The sequence below is a fragment of the Equus caballus genome, chromosome 2 (genome assembly GCF_041296265.1).
Source record: "Equus caballus isolate H_3958 breed thoroughbred chromosome 2, TB-T2T, whole genome shotgun sequence".
Lineage (NCBI taxonomy): Eukaryota > Metazoa > Chordata > Mammalia > Perissodactyla > Equidae > Equus > Equus caballus.
In genome coordinates, this window is record NC_091685.1 from 106,889,005 (window position 1) to 106,909,401 (window position 20,397).

General features: G+C 37.4%; 2 protein-coding genes across 18 annotated transcripts in view; one reads left to right on the forward strand and one right to left on the reverse strand.

The window, feature by feature from the left end:
* Positions 1 to 13,354, reverse strand: part of ABHD18 (abhydrolase domain containing 18) — a 37,846-nt gene extending 24,492 nt beyond the window's left edge. For 3 of the 15 annotated variants that reach the window (XR_011436009.1, XM_070259311.1, XM_070259315.1), the window contains exon 1: positions 12,866 to 13,273. The gene's annotated coding sequence lies outside the window, so the exon portion shown is untranslated. Of the gene's footprint in view, positions 1 to 12,865 lie in introns of all 15 variants that reach the window. The other 12 variants (XR_011436013.1, XM_070259335.1, XR_011436024.1 and 9 more) reach the window with 8 other exon arrangements.
* MFSD8 (major facilitator superfamily domain containing 8) overlaps positions 13,275 to 20,397 on the forward strand; it is a 36,050-nt gene continuing 28,927 nt past the window's right edge. The window contains exons 1-2 of one of the 3 annotated variants that reach the window (XM_001501730.7): positions 13,275 to 13,426; positions 18,802 to 18,893. In XM_001501730.7, coding sequence (XP_001501780.5) covers positions 13,362 to 13,426; positions 18,802 to 18,893 — 157 coding nt within the window. In that variant the 5' untranslated portion in view covers positions 13,275 to 13,361. The remainder of the gene's footprint in view (positions 13,427 to 18,801; positions 18,894 to 20,397) is intronic. The other 2 variants (XM_070259291.1, XM_070259302.1) reach the window with 2 other exon arrangements.

Consider the following 20,397-nt stretch of genomic DNA (forward strand, 5'->3'; position numbering starts at 1 on the left):
GTTTTTTAAAATACAGAAGAGACCAACTACATTATTTGTATTTTTCCAGTGTTCTTCCTCACCTTGCTTATTTATAAGTATCTGCAAAACCCTTTCAATTTCAGGATATATAGGCCTGCCTCATTTTTTTCTATTAATCTGTGAGTTTAGCCCACTTATATTTGTTACTATAAAAATCTTTTGGTTTTAGTTATTTTTTTTATTTTATTAATTCTTTAGGGTTTTTTAAAAAATTGTTTACATTTGTTTTACATTTGAGTGTATGTAAATTTGAAAGAGATATATTTAAGGTGCAATATATCATAATGGCTAAGAGCATACACCCTAGAGGCAAACTTCCTGGGTTGCATCCTTTGCCATATGACTTTGAGCAAGTCACTTATCCTGTCTGTAATTCATCTGTAAAAGGGGGATAATGACAGCACTTACTTTCTAGGATTGGTATGATAATTAAATGAGTTACTATATATAAAGTGCTCAAACAGCACTTGGCAAATTTAAGTGTTAAATACCAACTAATAATAGCAACAATTGCTGATTATCCTTATAACTTTATTTAATACTCAAACCTGTATTTCCATGTTCAACATAGTATTTATTAGCTCCCAATGATAAATAATGACAGATAGATTTGCTCACTTCTCCCTAGCACCCAATTTTATTTTATTTTTTTCTGGCCATTTCTGTTTTTATTCTTATGGTATTCATCTCCATAATGCAGACAATATCTTGTATTTCTTTTTCTTTTTTTTAATCCATCACCATACATACATGCTCCTCTACCCCTTTCGCCCACCACCCCACCCCCTTCCCCTCTAGTAACCACTAATCTGTTCTCTTTATCCATACGTTTGTTTATCTTCCACATATGAGTGAAGTCACATGGTGTTTGTCTTTGTCTGGCTTATTTCACTTAACATAATACCCTCAAGGTACAAACCTGTCATTGCAAATGGAATGATTTTGTCTTTTTTTATGGCTGAGTAGTATTTCATGGTATATATATACCACATCTTTATCCATGCATCAGCTGATGGGCACTTAGGTTGCTTCCACATCTTGGCTATTATGAATAATGCTGCAATGAACATAGGGGCCCACGACCCAATTTTACTTGATTTTTTTCTTACTGCTTATCTTTATACCTGTAAGTTTACTTATATCTCTAGTCTCTGATTTATCAGTAAATGTTATGTCTGACACTGACTGTGAAAGTTGAGAAAAATCTGTGTACTTACTACTTTCTAACTTCTCTCCCTTTCATGTTTGTAACTCTTCTAAATTATATCAATTCTATGTTGTTAGAGTTTATATTCATATTCTTAGAGACAGTTGTATTCAAGGATCATTACCAATCCTTTGCAGTAATTAATAAAACAGAAAATAAAGAAATAACAAAAATCAATGAGAACCCAAAAGAATTCTTTAAGAACACTAAGATACTTCAGATGGGTTTACGGTAAGTGAAAGACGTCAGTCTGAAAATGTATAATTTCAATTATATGACATTCCAGAAAAGGCAAAACTATGGAGAGAATAAAAAGATCAGTAGTTGCCAGGGATTTGTGAAGAGGGAAGGAGGGACAAATAGGTGTAGCACAGAGGACTTTCAGGTAAGAAAACTACTCTGTATGATTCTGTAATGGTAGATACGTGATATTATGTATTTGTCAAAACCCACGGAACTGTACAACACAAAGAGTGTATCCTAATGTAAACTATGAGCTTTAGTTAATAATAATGTATCAATATTGGGTGCATCAAGTCTAACAAATGTACCACACTAATGCAATATGTTAATAATAGGGGACACTGTGGTGTAGGGGGGAGAAGGGATATATGGGAACTCTCTGGACTACTATCTGCTCAAGTTTTCTGTAAACGTAAAACGGTTATAAATAATGAAGTCTATTAATTTAAATTAAAAAGTCCAGAAGATGATTTACCTTAAGCTTTCGGTTTTTGTTAAAGATTGGCACCTGAGCTACCATCTGTTGCCAACCTTTTTTTTTTCTCTCTTTCTTTCTCCCCCAAAGCACCCCCAGTACATAGTCGTATATTCTAGTTGTAGGTCCTTCTGGTTGTGCTATGTGGGACGCTGCCTGAGCATGGCTTGATGAGCGGTGCCATGTCCGTGCCCAGGATCCAAACTGGCAAAACCCTCGGCCACCAAAGTGGAGTGCGCAAACTTAACCACTCGGCCACAGGGCCGGCCCCAAGGTTTTTAAGACTAGTTCTAAAGTACCTTCAAAAGTGAAGAAATTTCACTAGGATTCCACACACAGCTTCTGTCACCATTATTGTATCAAGATATTATATCACTCTAGTAATGTTAGTATATCAATTGTGTTGAATGAACCAATCTATCAAGTATCAATCTTACAGGATTTCTATAGACTTTATTTCAGTTCATTATAGTTTATAGGAGGAAAATCAGCGCCATTTAAAAAAGAGGACAAAAACAAAAATCAATTTGAAAAATCTGTATGTATTCATTTATTTGCCACTTCCTCTGAAAAACTATTTTAAAAATTCTCCTAAAACATTCTAAAAATTGTAATAGGCTTCAAAACTCATGGTACTTTGAAAGTTAAATCAGAAATTAGAATGACATAAGCTTCTAAGTAGCTTATACTTACAAATGATGATAAAATACATTTTCTGGCTTATTTTAACCACTGTACAAAAATATAGTCAATTTTTAATTATAAATATAGTTAAAATTTAATGTTAAAGGAGAAATGTAGATAATCTTTAAAAATTGATTTCCGTAATTTTTTTACTCAAGTGACCTACATTGCTAATCATAGAGGGGAAATCCTGTACTTAATCTTTATGGCAATAAAGTCTTTATGTGTTATTACTTAAACCTATCAATGCATCTTTTCAATTTAATCTTGCAGGGGGGAAAAAACTAAGAATCCTTTCACCTTAATGTATCAACTTCTTAAATGACTCTCTCCCTCTGAACAATTTTTATATTTTGTAATGAAATTACATACTATTTTCAAGCTTTCCTCAATTAGACATTTCTACATATTTTACAACCATGTGATATTCTAACATATTAACACATAGTTTGCTGAACAATCTTTGGCTGTTGCCTAGTTAAGTCCAAGTACCATAAGCATTAGCCTATGAAATATGAACATCCAGATCTGAACTATCAGCAAAGAGCCCTGATGAAAAGCTACAGCACCTGAACATCTGGAGAGGTTTAAAGATGGTGTAGAAAGATAAAAAGCTTGGAAACATCTTTCCAAGAAAGATTTAGGAGTTCATACAGTTTGTTATTGTTGTTGCTGTTAAAGTACATTTTTTATAAACTGAAGTATAATTTAAAAGTGCACAAGTCATAAGTATAACGATTCATTTCCACAAAATGAACAACCTGTGTTTTATATGATGTGATGATTGCAGTCAAAGGTGCTAGCAAGGAGCAGGAAAGGCTGCATAGAAAAATCAGTTTTAACTGAGTCTTCAGAGATTAATCAGGCAGATAGAAGATATGCAAACACAAAAAAGGAGATGCGAAAAAATGTGACAAGCTGAAATAACATAGGGGTCTGGAGAACAGGATGTCAAATTATCGGGAAATATGTCATGCTATTATTAACACTTATCTAGTAGAGATTGATTATTGACTTCAAAGATTCATAATAATTTTCTGTAGAGTTAGGATTTTAAGCTTTTACCTATCAGATTCATACCAAAACGCTTTTAACATTCCATTAATTTTTAAAGTTAGTTTTACAAGCATTCTACAGTTTTCTTAAAAATGTTTATATAATCAAAACAATCCATCTCACCACATCCAACAGAACTTCCTAACAGACTGCCGTAAGTGTACAATTCAATTTTTTTTTAATATTAAATTCCTTTTTATCATTGGAGGTCACTATGAAATAGAATATTTTTCTTCTGTTTACTAATCAGACTTCTAGAAACATTATTTTCTCTTTACTGTTCTCTAATTGCTATTTTTTAATTCTAGAAATCTTTTATAAACTTAGATCTAGTTCTAAAACCTGTATTCCATTTTTAAAATCCCTGTCAAAGAGCTCTTACAACTATTGTTTTACTGTTTAAAAGTCTACAATGAGTTCGCCATAGACATCCCACTTGTTTGTCATGACTTATAAAATATCCTATTTGCAATGTAACTGATAGTGTGGTTCAATCAATATATTAACTTAGTAGCACTGTTATTATTTTTTTAGTCTTCTCATCCAGGGTTTTCTTTATTTCCTCCATTAATATTTTATTCTATCTTTTAAGTGAGTATCTTTATTAAATATGCTACCTGACTGAAAAATTATTTAGTATTTGCGATAACTATTATGAATAGGGTTCCTTTTTCTTTTTCTTTTTTTTTAAAAATGGACACCTGAGCTAACATCTGTTGCCAATCTTTTTTTTTTTTCATCTTCTTCCTCTTCCTCTCCCCAAAGCCCCCCAGTACTTAGCTGTACATTCCAGTTGTGAGTGCCTCTGGTTGTGCTATGTGGGACGCCACATCAGCATGGCCTGATGAGCAGGGCCATGTCCGCGCCCAGGATCCGAACCTAAGAAACCCCAGGTCACCAAAGTGGAGCACATGAACTTAACCACTCGGCCACGGGGCTGGCCCCAGGATTCCTTTTTCTTTATATTTTCTCTTTAGATGAATATTACTAATTCATAAGAGAACAGTTTATTCTAGATTTTTTTCTTCTATCCCACAACTTTTGTATTAGAACTCCATTCCAGGAATAAATGTATCAAATATTTAGGAGAAACTTATTCCTCTGTGATGGAATATGTCTCTATCCACTATACCATGCTAATCTCCCCCATTTCTTACATTCTAAGCCATATCAGAAACCTAAGATCACAAGTCATAAAGTGAAAATGTTCCACGTGTGTTATATTATAGGATTAAATTTCTCAGTCTGCTATTCTAAACATTTTTATAAGCCTGTCTTTAAAACAGATTTCTGACTGTATTTGAATAATATTTTTCCAGGATATCTTTAATAATATACCTAATTGGGAAAGAATGTTGATCTGAAAGTGAAAAAAACCTAAGGAATATTTAAAAAATAATTTTTACTAAACATATTCAATCACTGGAAAGAGCTACAAAATGATACCTTGTAGAATTCTGCATGGAAAAATATCAAATAGATGATATAAACATAAAATCTTACTTTCTGTTGTAACATGTTTGCAAATAGTGTCTCAAAAGAACAGTGATAAATAGACTGGAGGGGAGATCCTGCAAACTTTTTCTATAAAGGGCTAGATAGTAAATATTATAGGCTTTGCAGGCTACCAGGCAAAATCAAGGATTTTATGTAGGCACTTAACAAGAAAGAACTAATATTCACATATTTTTTATTAAGGAAACTCAAATAATAATAATAATGATGATGATAGAGTGTAATTTTTTGTAATATAGGTCTACTAATGAGAAAGGTGAAATTTTTCCTTGGGATATTGCTTAATGGGCGTTCAAAGTTAGTGCCCCCATCATCAAAATGAGTACTAATGTTCATCTGTAAAAACTGTTCTTAGTACGCATGCACACAAAACCATAGGCCATAGTTTGTTGACCCCTAGGCTAGAAAAATCAAATAAATCATAGGTGTGTTACAAATGTCACAATAATCTCCCAAATGCAAAGATACAACTATAAAACACTATATTTGTTAAAATTATAAACTATCCAAATCTATAAAATGGCATAAATAAAATACAAATATTGATTTTAAGAGAATTCACTGTCACAAGGTAGATCTAAAATTAGTCTATCTAAAATAAACACTAGTTATTTAATTAGCATGTTTTGTCTGCCTTCTTAAAATTTAGAATTTGGTAGCTAAAATGTGGAAGAATCAATAGATGAATAGATAAGCAAAATGTGGTATGTATATGCAATGGAATATTCAGCCTTACAAAGGAATGAAATTCTAACATATGCTACGAGATGGATGAACCTGGAGGACGTTATGCTAAGTGAAACAAGCCAGTCACAAAAAGACAAATACTGTATGATTCTACTTATATGAGGTACCTAGAGCAGCCAGATTCATACTCAGAAAGGAGAATGGTGGTTACCAGAGGCTGAGGGGAAGGTGAAATGGGGGGCAGGGGTTATTGTTTAATGGGTATACAGTTTCAGTTCTGCAAGATGAAAGAGTTCTGGAGATGGATGGTGGTGATGGTTGGACAACGGTATGACAGGAATTAATACCACTGAACTGTACACTTATAAATGGTTAAGATGGCAAATTTTATGTGATGTGTATTTTGCCACAATAAAAAAATCGGAAAAAAGTTTAGTAATTGGAGCTAATTGTTAGTCTCTCTACAAAGTTTTTCAGAGGAAGTAAATTGATACTTTCTTTCCCTCTTGACAACTTTCTCAGTACGCAGAGGTAGTTTATTATTCTACTGATCTTAGAACAGAACTCAAGGCTAGTATTATTCTCTTTGAAAAAAGCCACTGCAGGGGCCGGACCCATGACATAGTGGTTAAGTTCGGTGCACTCTGCTTTGGTGGCCTGGGTTCGCAGGTTCGGATCCCAGGCACGGACCTACACCACTTGTTGGCCATGCTGTGGCAGCAACCCACATAAAAAGTAGAGGAAGATTGGCACAGATGTTAGCTCAGCACTAATCTTCCTCAGCAAAAAACAACAACAAAAAAGGCACTGTATAATTTAAATATTTGAAGGCTTTAATAAGGCCTTAAAATAAAAGAATTTGTGGAACAAATCTCTTAATCTAGTTGGTTTCCTCCCATCTTCTCATTCTCCCTTTTTTGAGAATTGGTTTCCAAGAACCCAGAGTACCTAGGTTTTCTGTTTCTGGCTCTCATCTAGGTTTAATCAAGGTGTCAGCTGGGCTGTGTTCTCAACTGGAAGCTTGAGTGGAGAAGAACCGGCTTCCAAGCTCACTCAGGTTGTTAGTAGAATTCATTTGCTTGCAGCTATATGACTGAGAACTTCAATATTTTGCTGTTTGTCAGCCAGAGGCCACCCTCAGCTCCTAGGGACTGTCCACAGTTCTCTACCACATGGCTTTCTTCATAGGAAGTTCACAACATGGCAGCTTACTTCTTCAAGGCCAACAGAAGAGTGAGAGTGAGCGTGCTAGCAAGACATAGTCTTACATAACTTAATGTAACTATGGGAATGTCATCTCATCAACTGTCATAATATAACACAATCATGGCAGTGACATCCAATCACTTTTGCCGTATTCTGTTGGTTAGAAGGCAAATCATAGGTCCTTCCTGTCTACACTCAAAAGAAGGGGATTACATACACAAAAGTGGGACCATCAGGAGATGGGATCATGAGGGCCACCTTAGAGACCTTAGAGAATCATGGGAGAAAAACAATTGTACTTCTCACCCTTTGAGTAGAACATCTGGGCTGACACCCTCAAGGCTTTCAATACCAGAGGTGACAATTACCTTCTTCCCATTTTCTTACCAATAGGAAAACAAACAACAAATAAACTCCATAGACCTGAATAAACATTTGTTTATAAGCAAGGGAGCTCTTGAAAGTTTATCTACATCATGTTTATGTATTTCCCTTCACTTAAAACCCTTGCCCACAAAAATAAAAAAAATCCCCCCAAACAGGATAGAAACCCTTGCCTCTTAGTATTTTGGTTTTTATTCATTAAACAAATGGTAGAAGGCAAATTGCCTTTTGAAATGCTGTCCTCATTATACACATTTTCTACTTTAGTGCAATTACTAAAATCAAGCAAGTATATGTACTACATGTTTAAATTGCTTGAGTAGTTTTTTCTTGAAGGGCAAATGTCAGTGTGGTATAACGAAGAATGTGTCTGGTCTTTCACCCCACTTTCTGGCATAGAGCTCCTTGGAGTTTCCTGAGTGATAGCAGTGTCTTTGTTATGCTAATGAGTTGACTCCAGGTGGATCCCTAGAGAGTTTCAGGATAGTTTCTGGTTGGTCTCCAGAAAGACCAACCATTTGATTAGAGGGTTGATTTTGGGCCAGCCTGACCTTCAAGAGGGAAAGGGAGCTGGAGATTGAGTTGAATCACATGACAATGATCCAATCAATCATGAACACCCCAATAAAAAGTCTGGACACTGAAGTTTGGTACAGCTTCTCAGTTAATGAACATGATCTGTTGGATGGTGATGAACCCTGACTCCAGGGGAAGAGCACATGGAAACTCCACATTCCCTCCTATACCTTGTCTCATTTGTCTCTTTATTTGGCTGTTCCTAAATTGTATCCTTTATAATAAGTATATTGGTTTTCCGAATTCTTTGTGTTATTCTAGCAAATTATCCATCCACAGGGGTCACAGGAAACCCCAAATTTGTACCCAAGTCAGTCAGAAGTATGGCTGGCATCAGAAGTAATGGTGCCTGGAGGACTGATCCTTAATTTGTGGGATCTGCACTAACTCCTGTGTTGTTAATCTGTGGGTGATTAATGTCAGAGTTAAACTGAATTATACCCAGCTGGGGTGGAAATGGAACAGTTTATTCTTTATCCAATTACCAAAATTCTGAATTAGTGTTCCATATTCCAAATAAGAGGACAACTCTTTTTATATATTTAGATAAGCAACTCTAATCACGGGGTTCTATAGCATAAGGAAAGACAATTCTGAGTGATGAATGATGATTTTAATTATTTTACTCCTTGGATCCTTCTGGAATTGTTCAAAAAATAGCAGTGATACATTTTTGTGTAAATTGATTAAACTGCAGTAGAAGAGTGGCATGTCATTATAACACAGGACTTCATTGTCTTTTGCAAGTATTTATAGGCCATTTATTTTCTCTAAAGTTGCAGGAAAAGGCTGCGGGGGTCAATGTGTTCCTTTGTAACATCTATGGCATGAATGGCAATAAGTAGATTCCATGTTAGTGTAAAAAAACCCCAAAATTCCAACACTCATATTTTACAGTAAGAAGACAAGTACTAAACTGCTCAAGAGACATCCCATTTTTCTATGCAATATTCTTCTAGGTGGTACTAGATAAAAACAAAATAAAACAAACATATAAAAGTAGAAAATTGCAAGGGAAGCAGGAAAGGACCTGAGAACAATGAACTCTTCGAATATTTTGTAAAGCACCATATTAATTATGCGCCTAAATTGTTTAGTCTTTTCTAATTTTCAACCCCATACTAGAAAAGCTTTTCAATTCACTTTAGTTCTATTAATATAGGCCATAAGTCAGTACTCCAAATCTACAGCCAGCATATTCTTTGCTATATTTACCTGCCAGTAAACAACTGGCCAATGAGGAACAGAAAGCAAATCAAACACACACATAACTTACTTAAGTTTGGTTCTGGAGTCTGGAGTTACACAGATCTTCTTAAACTTCATTTCAGTTACAAGAACAATATAAAAGACCAGGTTTTCTGGGATGCTCTAAACATGCAGGTTTTTCTCTGCAGGGCTAATTGCTATCCAGTGCCACCAAGAACAGATAATAGTTCAAGCCGAGGGTAAAGATAACTCCAATTTACCAAAAAAGAGGCACCATTTGGAGCCAAACCAGATACTTAAACACCCTGAACTGATACCAGTGAGCTTTTGCAGAAACAGGACCCATTTTTGAAGAACGTATCAAGCCAAACTGACACAATTATCATCTATACTTTTATATAGCCAATATCAAAGGGAAAAACAAAGTGAAACAAAAATAGAAGTTCTAGTACACTGCCAAGGAATGGAAAGTCTTTCCTAGAAATGAGCTGTTTTGCTGAAGTGGCACTCAACATCTATTATGCCATCTAGTACTTTTATCTCCCATCACTCTGGTATGTAAGCATTTAAACAACACAACCTCAATTTTTTCTAGACTTTTATCCTCATATAGTTAATGCATATCTCAAAGGCATAAATGAAATTAAAAAAAATACCACCATGTACAAGAACTTTACTCCACAAAAATGCAGACCTACTTTCATCTTATAACTTCACTTTTAAATCACTTCTTTTCAACAGTCATGCATCACTTAACAACAGGGATACATTCTGAGAAAGGCCTCATTAGGTAATTTCATCACTGTGCAAACATCATAGAGTGCACTGAAGGGTAATAAAGTTTGTCACCTCAAAATGTCTCTTTGACATGAGGATTATTTTAGGCTGTTTATTTTTAAGAAACAAAAGACTCAAAGTTTTTCTTGTTATCACCCCCTTAACTGCCTAAAAATTCAGGTTAAAAAAACCTGTCTCAGGGAGCAAGCTATCACATTAGCAAATAGCATGAACTAAGTGGTAGAAAGGGAGGAAGCTAGAAAAGCCTGTTTCAGGGCTTCCCTCTGTGTTGTTCTGTTTCTGTGTGGCCAGACACACACTTGTTTTCCAAATGTTTGCCCCTTTTCACCTACATGTGAATTGCCTGCCTTCCCTTTGACACCTCTGACTCTCCCCACCCCAAAAATCTTCTTTTGTCTTTAGCTGAGGATGGCATTTAAGATAAGGATTTTGGCCCTGGTAGTAAGTTTCTTGGTTTTCCTGGGTTTCTCCCATCTATACATGTTATTAAACTTTTGTCTGGTTTTTTCCTGTTAATCTGTCTCATGTCACTTTAATTCTTACACCAGCCAGAAGAACCTGGAAAGGTAGAGGAAAATTTTTTCCTCCCCTACAGAACTTAACAAACTTAGATGGTATGGCCTACTGTACACCTAGGCTATGCGGTACTAATCCTCTAAGACCACTGTCATATGTACAGTCCATCGCTGACTGAAACACAATGCAGCACATGACTGTACAAGTTTAAATAGCAAACAAAGAGTTTAGAAATACCGCAGATCTCCACTACTAAAATCTACTATGCTACCTCAACAAATTTAATTCCTTTTAATCTTATACAGGAGAATATTGGGAAAAATAGGAAGTTTATTTGAATGTTAAGTGGGGTGGCTATCTATTCTAAGTGGTCAGTTAAAGAAATCCAACAGGTGGATTGTCTCATCCTTATGTGCAACATTCAGCAAATAATCTAATCTCTTTTCAAATTCAGCTCTTCTTTTCCATGGACTTTTAACAAAAATAATTAAGTTTTTTAAAAGTTTTTATTTTAATGTTTACTTTGAGGGCTGTGTGTGTTCGTAAGGAATTATTTTTTCTTTTCTTTTTCTTTATTGGTACAATAAACAGTGCTTACTTAGAGTTCACCAGTTTTATATACACTCATTCCATGTACTTTTGTCGTCTAAAGTCATCACTTGGAGGCAGCAATGGAAATAGCAGTGTCAGAAGACCTGGGTTCCTCCACTAGCTGTGTGACCTTGAGTAAGCCACCTTAACCTATAAAAGGGGAAGAATACCTGGCCTAATACATACTAACAAATTATTTCATTTATATAAAAGTTGATTCCCTGTTTTACAGATTTTAAGAGACACAGGAAAAGATTCTTCTTAACATTCTTTTCACAGGAAGGCTGTTGGTCAAGAGCACAGGCTTTACAGTCTGGAGTCCTGTGTTTTTTTGGATACTAGTTCTGTTGCTTATTAGCTGTGTGACCCTAGGCAAGTTAATCTCCATCCTTTCAATTTCCTTGTGTGCTTGAGACAATCCCCCCTCAGACGACTGTTGTAGGGATGAAATGAGGTAATTCAATAAGCATTCATTCAATATATATTTATTTAGCAACCATCCTGCTTGGTGCAATACTGGTTAAAAGTCCCTTATCAAATATATATATATATATATATATATATATATGCCATACACTGTTTTAGACTCCAGGGATTAAAAAAGAAGCTGATGATACAGTAAAGCAACATTATGGCAAAAATTACTATTTTTTTACCCATGTACCTTCTTGGAGACAACCACAGGAATCTGATATGTTTTTGTGAGCTGTTACAAACAAATTTGCAAGACTGAATCCAAGTACAAAATGTCAGGTCTGAATTCAGAAGACGCATTGCAAGGTTAGCTGTTCACCAATGGGATGTGCGTGATAGGATACACACAGGAAGGTCACAAACAAGACAAAGATCAGAAGTGATGGCATACAACACAACGTATAACTAGTATAGGGCCTGGCATAGGGTAAGTGCTTATAAATATCGCTTGAAAAGAACTGAATTTGGATCCCAACTCTTGCCACTTTCACACCGAGCGGCTGTGGGTAACTTATTAACTTCTCTGGACCTTAGTTCTCTGTAAAATAGAAACGTGTCTGCTTTACCTATCTCATAGGACAGCTGTGATCAAATGAAATCACATAAGACTGTATTAGCGCTAATGAAACAGTCATTATGACACACATAATGACTACTACCAATTCACTTAATAGCCTACTTGTAGGGGTAACATGTTAATATGTAAGCACCAGGAAAGAAACAGCATCAAGATCTCCTGGGAAAAAACCCACAAAATCCTATATTTCTAAAAATGTCATCTTCCTTGTGATGAAAGGAGCTGGTCATGAAAACTGGTGCTGTGCCTTTTCTAATTCCCAGGTTACAGGAGCAGGCTCTGCTGAATGGCATGTTGCAAGGCTGAAGCCCCCAGTCGTCACGGGCGGGGATGGGGTGCGGATCTGGGGATCAGCAGGTTAGAAGGGGTTGGACCCCATCTTGAGGGCTCCATTCAGGCCCTAACAAGGCACTACCGGTAAGGTGCCTTTGCAGGGAGCCGAGCGAGGAAACGAGAGCGCGCAGCCACCTCCACCTTCCACAGGGCAAAGAGACCGCCAGAGCGCACCCCGGATGCCGGCCTCGTTTCGCGCCCCCCGCCCCGGACACCCGCGTCTCCGGCCGAGCCCCGCTCCTCCAGTCCCTGCCTCCTGGCACGTACGCAGCGCGCCCAGCGGCTCGGAGAGCGCCGGCGACCCGCTACTTACTTACTGGCCGCTCGGCGGGCGCCTGCCGTCCAGCCGGCCGAGCCTCCCAGCACCGCCGCTCCCGCGGCTCCCGGGACTCGCCTGGCGTCCAAGCCCCAACCGCAGCGACCGCAGCCTCTGCGGGAACGCAAGAGCGAGGGGCCGCAGTCAGCGAAGCCTAGGAGACGGGCGAGCTCGGGCCGGGTGGCCGTTTGGACACGCCCCTGAACCCTCCTCGGCTCTTGCTCACGCTGTCCCGGGAGGCGGAGAGGCGCTGCCCGAAGGAGGAGGACCAGGACACAGGGCCCGGCCTCTGACCTCTTCCCGCCCGGGGCCACCCGGACTCCCGCGCCGCCGGCACGCCGGACTCTGACCTCCGGGCGCTCCGCCCACTTCTGGCCGCCAGGCGCGCACGCGTATTTGCTGGCTTCTTTTGACAGCTTTGGCCGGGCAGAATGGGAGGGAGCAGGAGGTGTCGCGAGAGTTGGCTTCACGCCGCCTTGTGGGCACTGTAACTATGGCGAGCCTGGGGATCGAGGCTGAGCAGGAGCCGCTCTTAGGTGACCACACACCCGGAAGCAGGTGAGCGGATGTTGGGGGAAAGCCCCCTCACCCTTCTCGGCTGTTGGGACTATCCCATTTCCCGGCGTCAAGCGCGCCTGGCCGAACAAGGGCTGCCAGGGGGGCGGGAGCCAGCGGCGGGGCGCGCGAGACCGGGAGATGCACTCCCTCTGCCGAGAAGGGGCGTCCGGCCGCGCGGCGCCGGGAGTCGGCCGGGTCTGGGGAAGGAGTTAGGGAAACTCAGCAGCCTCCTGGGCTTTCACTCCAGCGGCGTGGCCCCGCCAGGCCACTGCATTCTGCATCTGGCCTTACAGAGCTGATCTCTTTACATATTTCACAGAAGTTCCGAAATGAGAGCTTTAATCGATACTTAAAGATACCGCTTTTAGTATGGATCTAATTGCCTAACTTTTTGATACTTTGTTAGCAAGTAAGCCTGTCTAAAATGGGCTCACCCTTGTCCTATGCCAAGTATATAAATAAAAACTAAATTTTTAGCATTTAAGGGATGAAGTGTATTTTGACCCTTATAACTCTGGTCGTTTTGCTTCTAGTTTATGGACAATAGTTCAGAATTGTTAGTTTGTCTCTTACTATGCAGTTAAGTAGTATGTATGTTTGCCTTTAGGAAAACGGAGTTAAGTATCATTTCGTTTGAAACGTGTAATAATTATATCAAGTAAATTAGCTAACAAATACACAAACTGTCTACGAGCATGTTAATTTTTGCTCATTTGTCCCTCTTACGCACCAAACCTTTATTTTAACCACTTTGAAACTCGTAAAATGTATTTTTCTGGTCTGTGGTTTACTAATCAGAATATATGTAATGCAGTTTTATTTCTATTTTATCTTGAGATCGTTACAGATAATATCAATACTGAAATGTATTGTAATGGAGTGATGTCCTCAGGACGTTTTGAGCCATTTGGGACTAATTGCCTCTATACTACTTTATTCTACACTGCTATCCTTTTTTAAGTTTTATGTGTGCTTTTTAGTTTTTCTGCCTATTCTGTTTCTGGCAGACTATCCCTCATCATGTTTTGTCATCTGTTAGCAACGCCTGTTTTTGTTGCTGTCAGCAACCTCTGTTCTCCCAATTTTATTTTGGGACATCTAGTTTGCTCCTGCTTTGAAAACTATATCTAAGCTTAATAGAATTGTGTGCAGTTAGAACACAGAAGCCATCACTAAGGGCTAACGATCTCTCCTACTAGTCAAGTGCATGAGCTTAAGTGTGTGAATTTTGTGACATTTGGATTTCTCAGAGTCCTTTTGCTTCTTCCTGTTTCTTGACTGTTTTCCAGATAGACGTTAGGATCCTTGAGTTTTGGTTCAGTGTGGTCATGTGGTACGTTCTGTCACCTTGTCCAAATAAGCCTGCTTTAGAAAAGGAATTTTTTTTTCTTACTCTTAGCTTTGATTACCTCCAAGTGATTGATGGCCATTAGGGTCCATCTAAATTCAGCTGTTCGGTACATAAACAATACCTGATTGAGATTCTAGATTTAGCGTTTTGAAAATAAACAGGGAGTATTTTGAGAATAATTCAATAAATATACTGTCTTTAAAAACATAGTAAGATTCCCCAGTAAAGTGAACGTGTGTACAATTGGCAAGCCGCGTTCACTTTGAGTAAGTTATAAAAACATGAGTCTAGTTCACCGCCAACCTCTCCTCACTGAGAAAGTCGGTTCTAATTTACTGGTCTGGTTTAGTCCTCATGGTCCCCACTCACCCCATCTATAGCATTTAAGAGAACAGGGGTTGGCAAATTTTTTCTGTAGAGTCTCAGACAGTAAATATTTTAGGCTTTGTAGGCCAAGAGGCAAAATCAAAGATGTTATATAGGTACTTAGATAACAAGAAAGAAAACAAATTTCCACAAAATTTTTTAGTAATGAAATTTAAAACATAATAAATGAATTCAATTTTTTGTAATACAAGTCTATTAATGAGAGGCACAGAATTTCTTTTTGGGGGGTGGCATTTTGCTTAATTGGAGTTCAAGGTTAATATTTCGATCATCTACTTGATCACAAATATTCATCTGTAAAAATTATTCTTAGTTCACAGGCCCTACAGAAATAAAAGATTGTCTGGGTTTGGCTTGAAGACTGTAGTTTGCTGATTCCTCTTGTAGAATATCCTAAAATGTTACAGATGCTTAAAATTTTTCTTTGCAACTTTAGCCTAGTCTCTGTAAAACAAATATTACTAGGACTTCTGGTCTTATAGAGCATATCCTTACAGAACATTCTCAGTTAACTTTTGTCTTCTAGTCTCTACACTGTTACACCATTACACTGTTCTGTCAGTGAGCACACACTCTTTTCTCTTCTTTGAATATGGGGGTTTTTTTGCTCTTCACTGTTTCACAGATGCTGTCTCTGGTAAGAGTGTAATTTTATTTTTCCCTCAGTAAATCCAGAGTCATGTTTTGCACATAAAGTACTACTGCTTACCCTAGTCTCCTTGTATTAGATCTTGATCTGTTGAACCTAAATATGGCACTTTTTACTTATTCCTGTTAAATTTTATCTAACTTATTTTGGTGATCAGTTCACTCTAGAATATCTTGTATTTCTCCTGGTTTTTAAGTCACAAGTTTAATAAGCATAAGATCATTTGAGGTATTATAGTTTGTAATGAAAATGTTAAACAGGACAAAACCCTGTATCATTACAATTTTACTTGAAGAAGAATCTTAAATAGAGAACTAGTACCAGAATACAGAGTGATAATAGAAAGGAATCAAAAAGTTAAACAAATCGCCTTGGAAGTGCAATGTTCCTTCCTATGCCCTGGCGATATGAGAAAAAAGCCTTTAGAAACTCAAATCTGAGATACGTGACACGGTTGGTTGAATTATCAAAGTTAAGAAAATGTAATAAAAGTGGTAACTTCATCGAAGGACAGTTGTATTCTCCTATCTTCCTACTCTCTCCAACAAGGTAGAAAGATGCTTTTCTTCAGCAAAGATATACTTCTTGAATTAAAAAGAAGGAAAAAGTAAAATTTTTTTATTTTGAAAAATTTCAAATCCATAGAAAAGTGGAAAAAAACAATGTAATGAACACCTGTACACCCTGTCATTGTTAGGCTTTTCCACACTGCTCATATCTCTGTTACTACACACACACACACACACACACACACACACACACACACCTCTTTTGCCAAACTACCTAAAAGTAGGCTGCAGACGTCATGACATTTTATCTCAAGTATTTTAATCTGCAGCCTGCATCTCCCCAGAACAAAGACATTCTTTTACACAACTACATCACTGTTACCACAGCTAGAAATACAATACAATACTAATTCAAAACATGCAGTATACAGACTACACTCAAGTTTTTCCAAAAAATGTCCTTTGTAGCTATTAAAAAAAAACCAAACAGGATCCAATTAATGTTCATGCATTGGTTATGTCTTTTTAGGCTTCTCTGACCTAAAATTGTCCCCTGACCTTCTGTCTCTGTTCTTGCTGACAGCGAATCCTTTGATAAGTCTAGGTCAGTTTCTGTAGAATATCTCACATTCTGGATTTGTGGACTGTTTCTTTCTGAATAGATCCTGGTCAAATATTTCTGGCAAGAACATCCCATGAATTATGTTGAGAACAACTCAATATATTGTGTCAGGAGGCATGGGATGCCAAGGTTGACCACTTGGTTAAGAGGGTGACTGCCATACCTCTCAATTATAAAGGCTTATTTTCCATTTTGTGATTAATGACTAGACAGTGGGATGATACTTAGAGGCCCTGTGACCATCTTGTCCTCAACAACCTTCCAACCACTTGTTTTGGGATCCATTGATGATCCTTGCTTTCATTCATTATTACCTGGAGACTGGTTATTAAATGGTGATTTTCTAATTCTGTCATCCCTTCAATGTTTAATCGCTGTCATTAAAAGAAGAAAGATTTTTGACTAAGCTCTAAATCAAGTTGAAGTCACTCAAACAAACAATTTTATTACATTTCTTTCAGAATCAAATTATTTACTTCCTCTCTTGGTTCCCTAACTTAGATAAGATCTGAGCAAAATAGTTATTTGAAAATTTTCAGGCTTATAGTTCTTATTAGTGATGATCAGTTTAACTTCTGATCTCCAGAAAATAATAATGGGTTCATTAAAAATATACTACTAACCCACTGCCTTAAAGTGATACCAGAATCCAGTACTGTGGCATTGAATGGTACATTCCTTTTGCCTTCATGCAATTATCTGCATTATGTATTCCAAATTCCAGTATTTGATTTCCAAATATGGGCATCTGGGCTTCCGCTATTTTTAAGGTATACTACATTACAGTGGAAGGTCTATTTTTATGGAATGGCATTTATAGCATTAAGCAGTTCATATATATTATATCAGGAATTAATATACCTGGCACATAGTACATCTAGTAAATGTTATCTCTCTTCTTCCTTCCCTCTCTACTACTCCCAGTCATATCACATTTGAAAAAAAAAATTCGTTTTTGAAGACTAATTTGACAGCTATAAGGTCTATTATAGAAAATAATCTTGGAACATAAGTCATTTTGTCTGTTGTACTCATCTTAATTATTTGAAAACATAATGCTCAAATTAAGGTAAATTTGTTAACTCTTTCTGTGTGCATATGTGAAAATGTAATGAGTACACCCACTCATCTATCACCTGACAGAAGTAGGATGTCTGGTTAATATACTGCCCTTAGTCCAGGTCGCAGGCCTATTGAAAGATCAGCCCAGTTTGGAGGGGCTTTGGTCTCTCTGTGGTCCACTAATAGAACTTGTCTGGTAACGCATGTTGGACCAAAGGCAAGTGTTCCAGGAGGTCCAGAGCTAGGAATGTCATAGGTCACATCAAACCTTCCCGGTATCACTTCTACATTCATTTTGCTCCAAGCACTCAGCCAAAGTAGCTTCCTGCAGCAAAGCTAATTTGCTGTCATCAAGTAAAGCATGTCATAATGACAGTAATTATCTTTTAATACTTAGTAATTGTATATCCCACCTAATTCTTGTTGCTAGTTTGTTTTATTTATTTTGATATACTTTATTCAGTTTGTCAGTTAACAAATTTCAACACTCTTGACTGATAAACCTGTAGCATGCCAACAATAGCAAAATAATTGCTTCTCAAAATGGTTTGCCTTTTTGAGCTACCTCGTGTCTCCCAGGTTTCTGTGTACAATGATGCAGAAATACAATCCATGGAAAGTCAAAGAAATAATGCTTAGTCATAGATAAATTAATACAGCAAAAACCAATATTAGTAAATTATCTCTCTATCATATCATTTTCATGACTTTAGGAGAGAGAAAATGAAATTGTGCCACAGAAAGATTTGCAGATAATGAGATAACTTTGTAGTACTTTTTTCTTCTTTAACCTAGAGAAGGGGATATTATAGAAACTGAGGAGCATTATAAGAGCCGATGGAGATCTATCAGGATTCTGTATCTGACTATGTTTCTCAGCAGTGTCGGTAAGTATTAGAAATTATGCATAATTTTAAAAATTCAGGTAAAATATATTTTAACGTCATTTAATTTTTTAAAATTACTTTTTATTGTGGTAGAAACCACATAACATAAAATTTACCATCTTAACCATTTCTAAGATCAGAAGTTTTAAGTATATCTACATGGTTGTGTAACCAATCTCCAGAACTTTTTCATCTTGCAAAACTGAAACTATACCCGTTAAGCAATGACTCCTCATTCCCACCCACCCCAAGACCCTGGCAACCACCATTGTACTTTCTGTTTCTGTGAATTTGACTACTATAGATATTTCATATAAATGGAATCATACAGTATTTTTCATTTTGTGACTAGTTTATTTTGTTTAGCATAATGTCCTCAAGGTTCGTCCATGTTGTAGTATGTGTCAGAATTTCCTTCTTTTTTAAGGCTGAATAATAGTCCATTGTATGTATTGTAGGGGAGGAAGAACTTTCCCTCTACCTTCTTAGGTTATATACCTGAGGCCTGCAAATTAAACTGACAAAAGACAGATCAACAGGAGAAAAGCATGCAAATTTATTTGATGTTAATGTTTTTACGTGACTCAGGGGGCTTCATAGAAAAGAAGTGAAAACTCCAAAGAAATGGTTAGACTTGGGAGCTTATATACCATTTTAGCAAAGGGCAATAACTGGAGAAGTGACTAGAAAAAGGAAAGGGATTTGGGCTTCTAGGGATGACAAGTTGTGGGAAAGTGACTAGGAAATATATGGGGGAAACAAATGGAAGATCAGGGTTATCGTAGTAAGGTTGGTTTGTGCAGACTCATCTCAGCATCGACTCTCCTTCTCCAGTGATAAGAATGTTCTCTTTTTCCTAGTACTTGGAGAGTACCTTTCTCAAGAAATTTATACCCTGTTTTTAGGCAGAAAGGGGGAGGACAGAGCCCCTGTTCCTGCATCTGCTGTTTGTTAGTTGCCTTCAGCTCAAAATAATCAGTATGCCAAAGTGACATATTTTGGGGTGGCGTGTTCTGATCCTCTTCAGTACATACCACATTTTCTTTATCCGTTCATCTGTTGAACACTTGGGTTGCTTTCACCTCTTGCTGTAAACGTGGGGGTGCAAATATCTCTTTAACATCCTGCTTTCAGTTCTTTTGCATGTATACCTAGAAGTGGAATTGCTGCATCATATGATGATTCTATTTTTAATTTTTTGAGGAAGTGCTATACTGTTTCCCATAGCTTCTGCACTATTTATACATTCCTACCAACAGGCAGGGTGCAAATTTTTCCACATCCACACCAAGTCTTTATGTTTATTTAATAGTAGTCATCTTAATAAGTGCAAGGTGGTATCTCACTGTGGTTTTGATTTGCATTTCCCTGATAATTATTGATGTTGGGCATCTTTTTATGTGCATATTGGCCATTTGTATGTCTTCTTTGGAGAAATGTCTGCTTAAATCCTTTGCCTACTTTTTAATCAGGTTTTGTTGTTGTTGTTGTTGTTGGGTTGTAG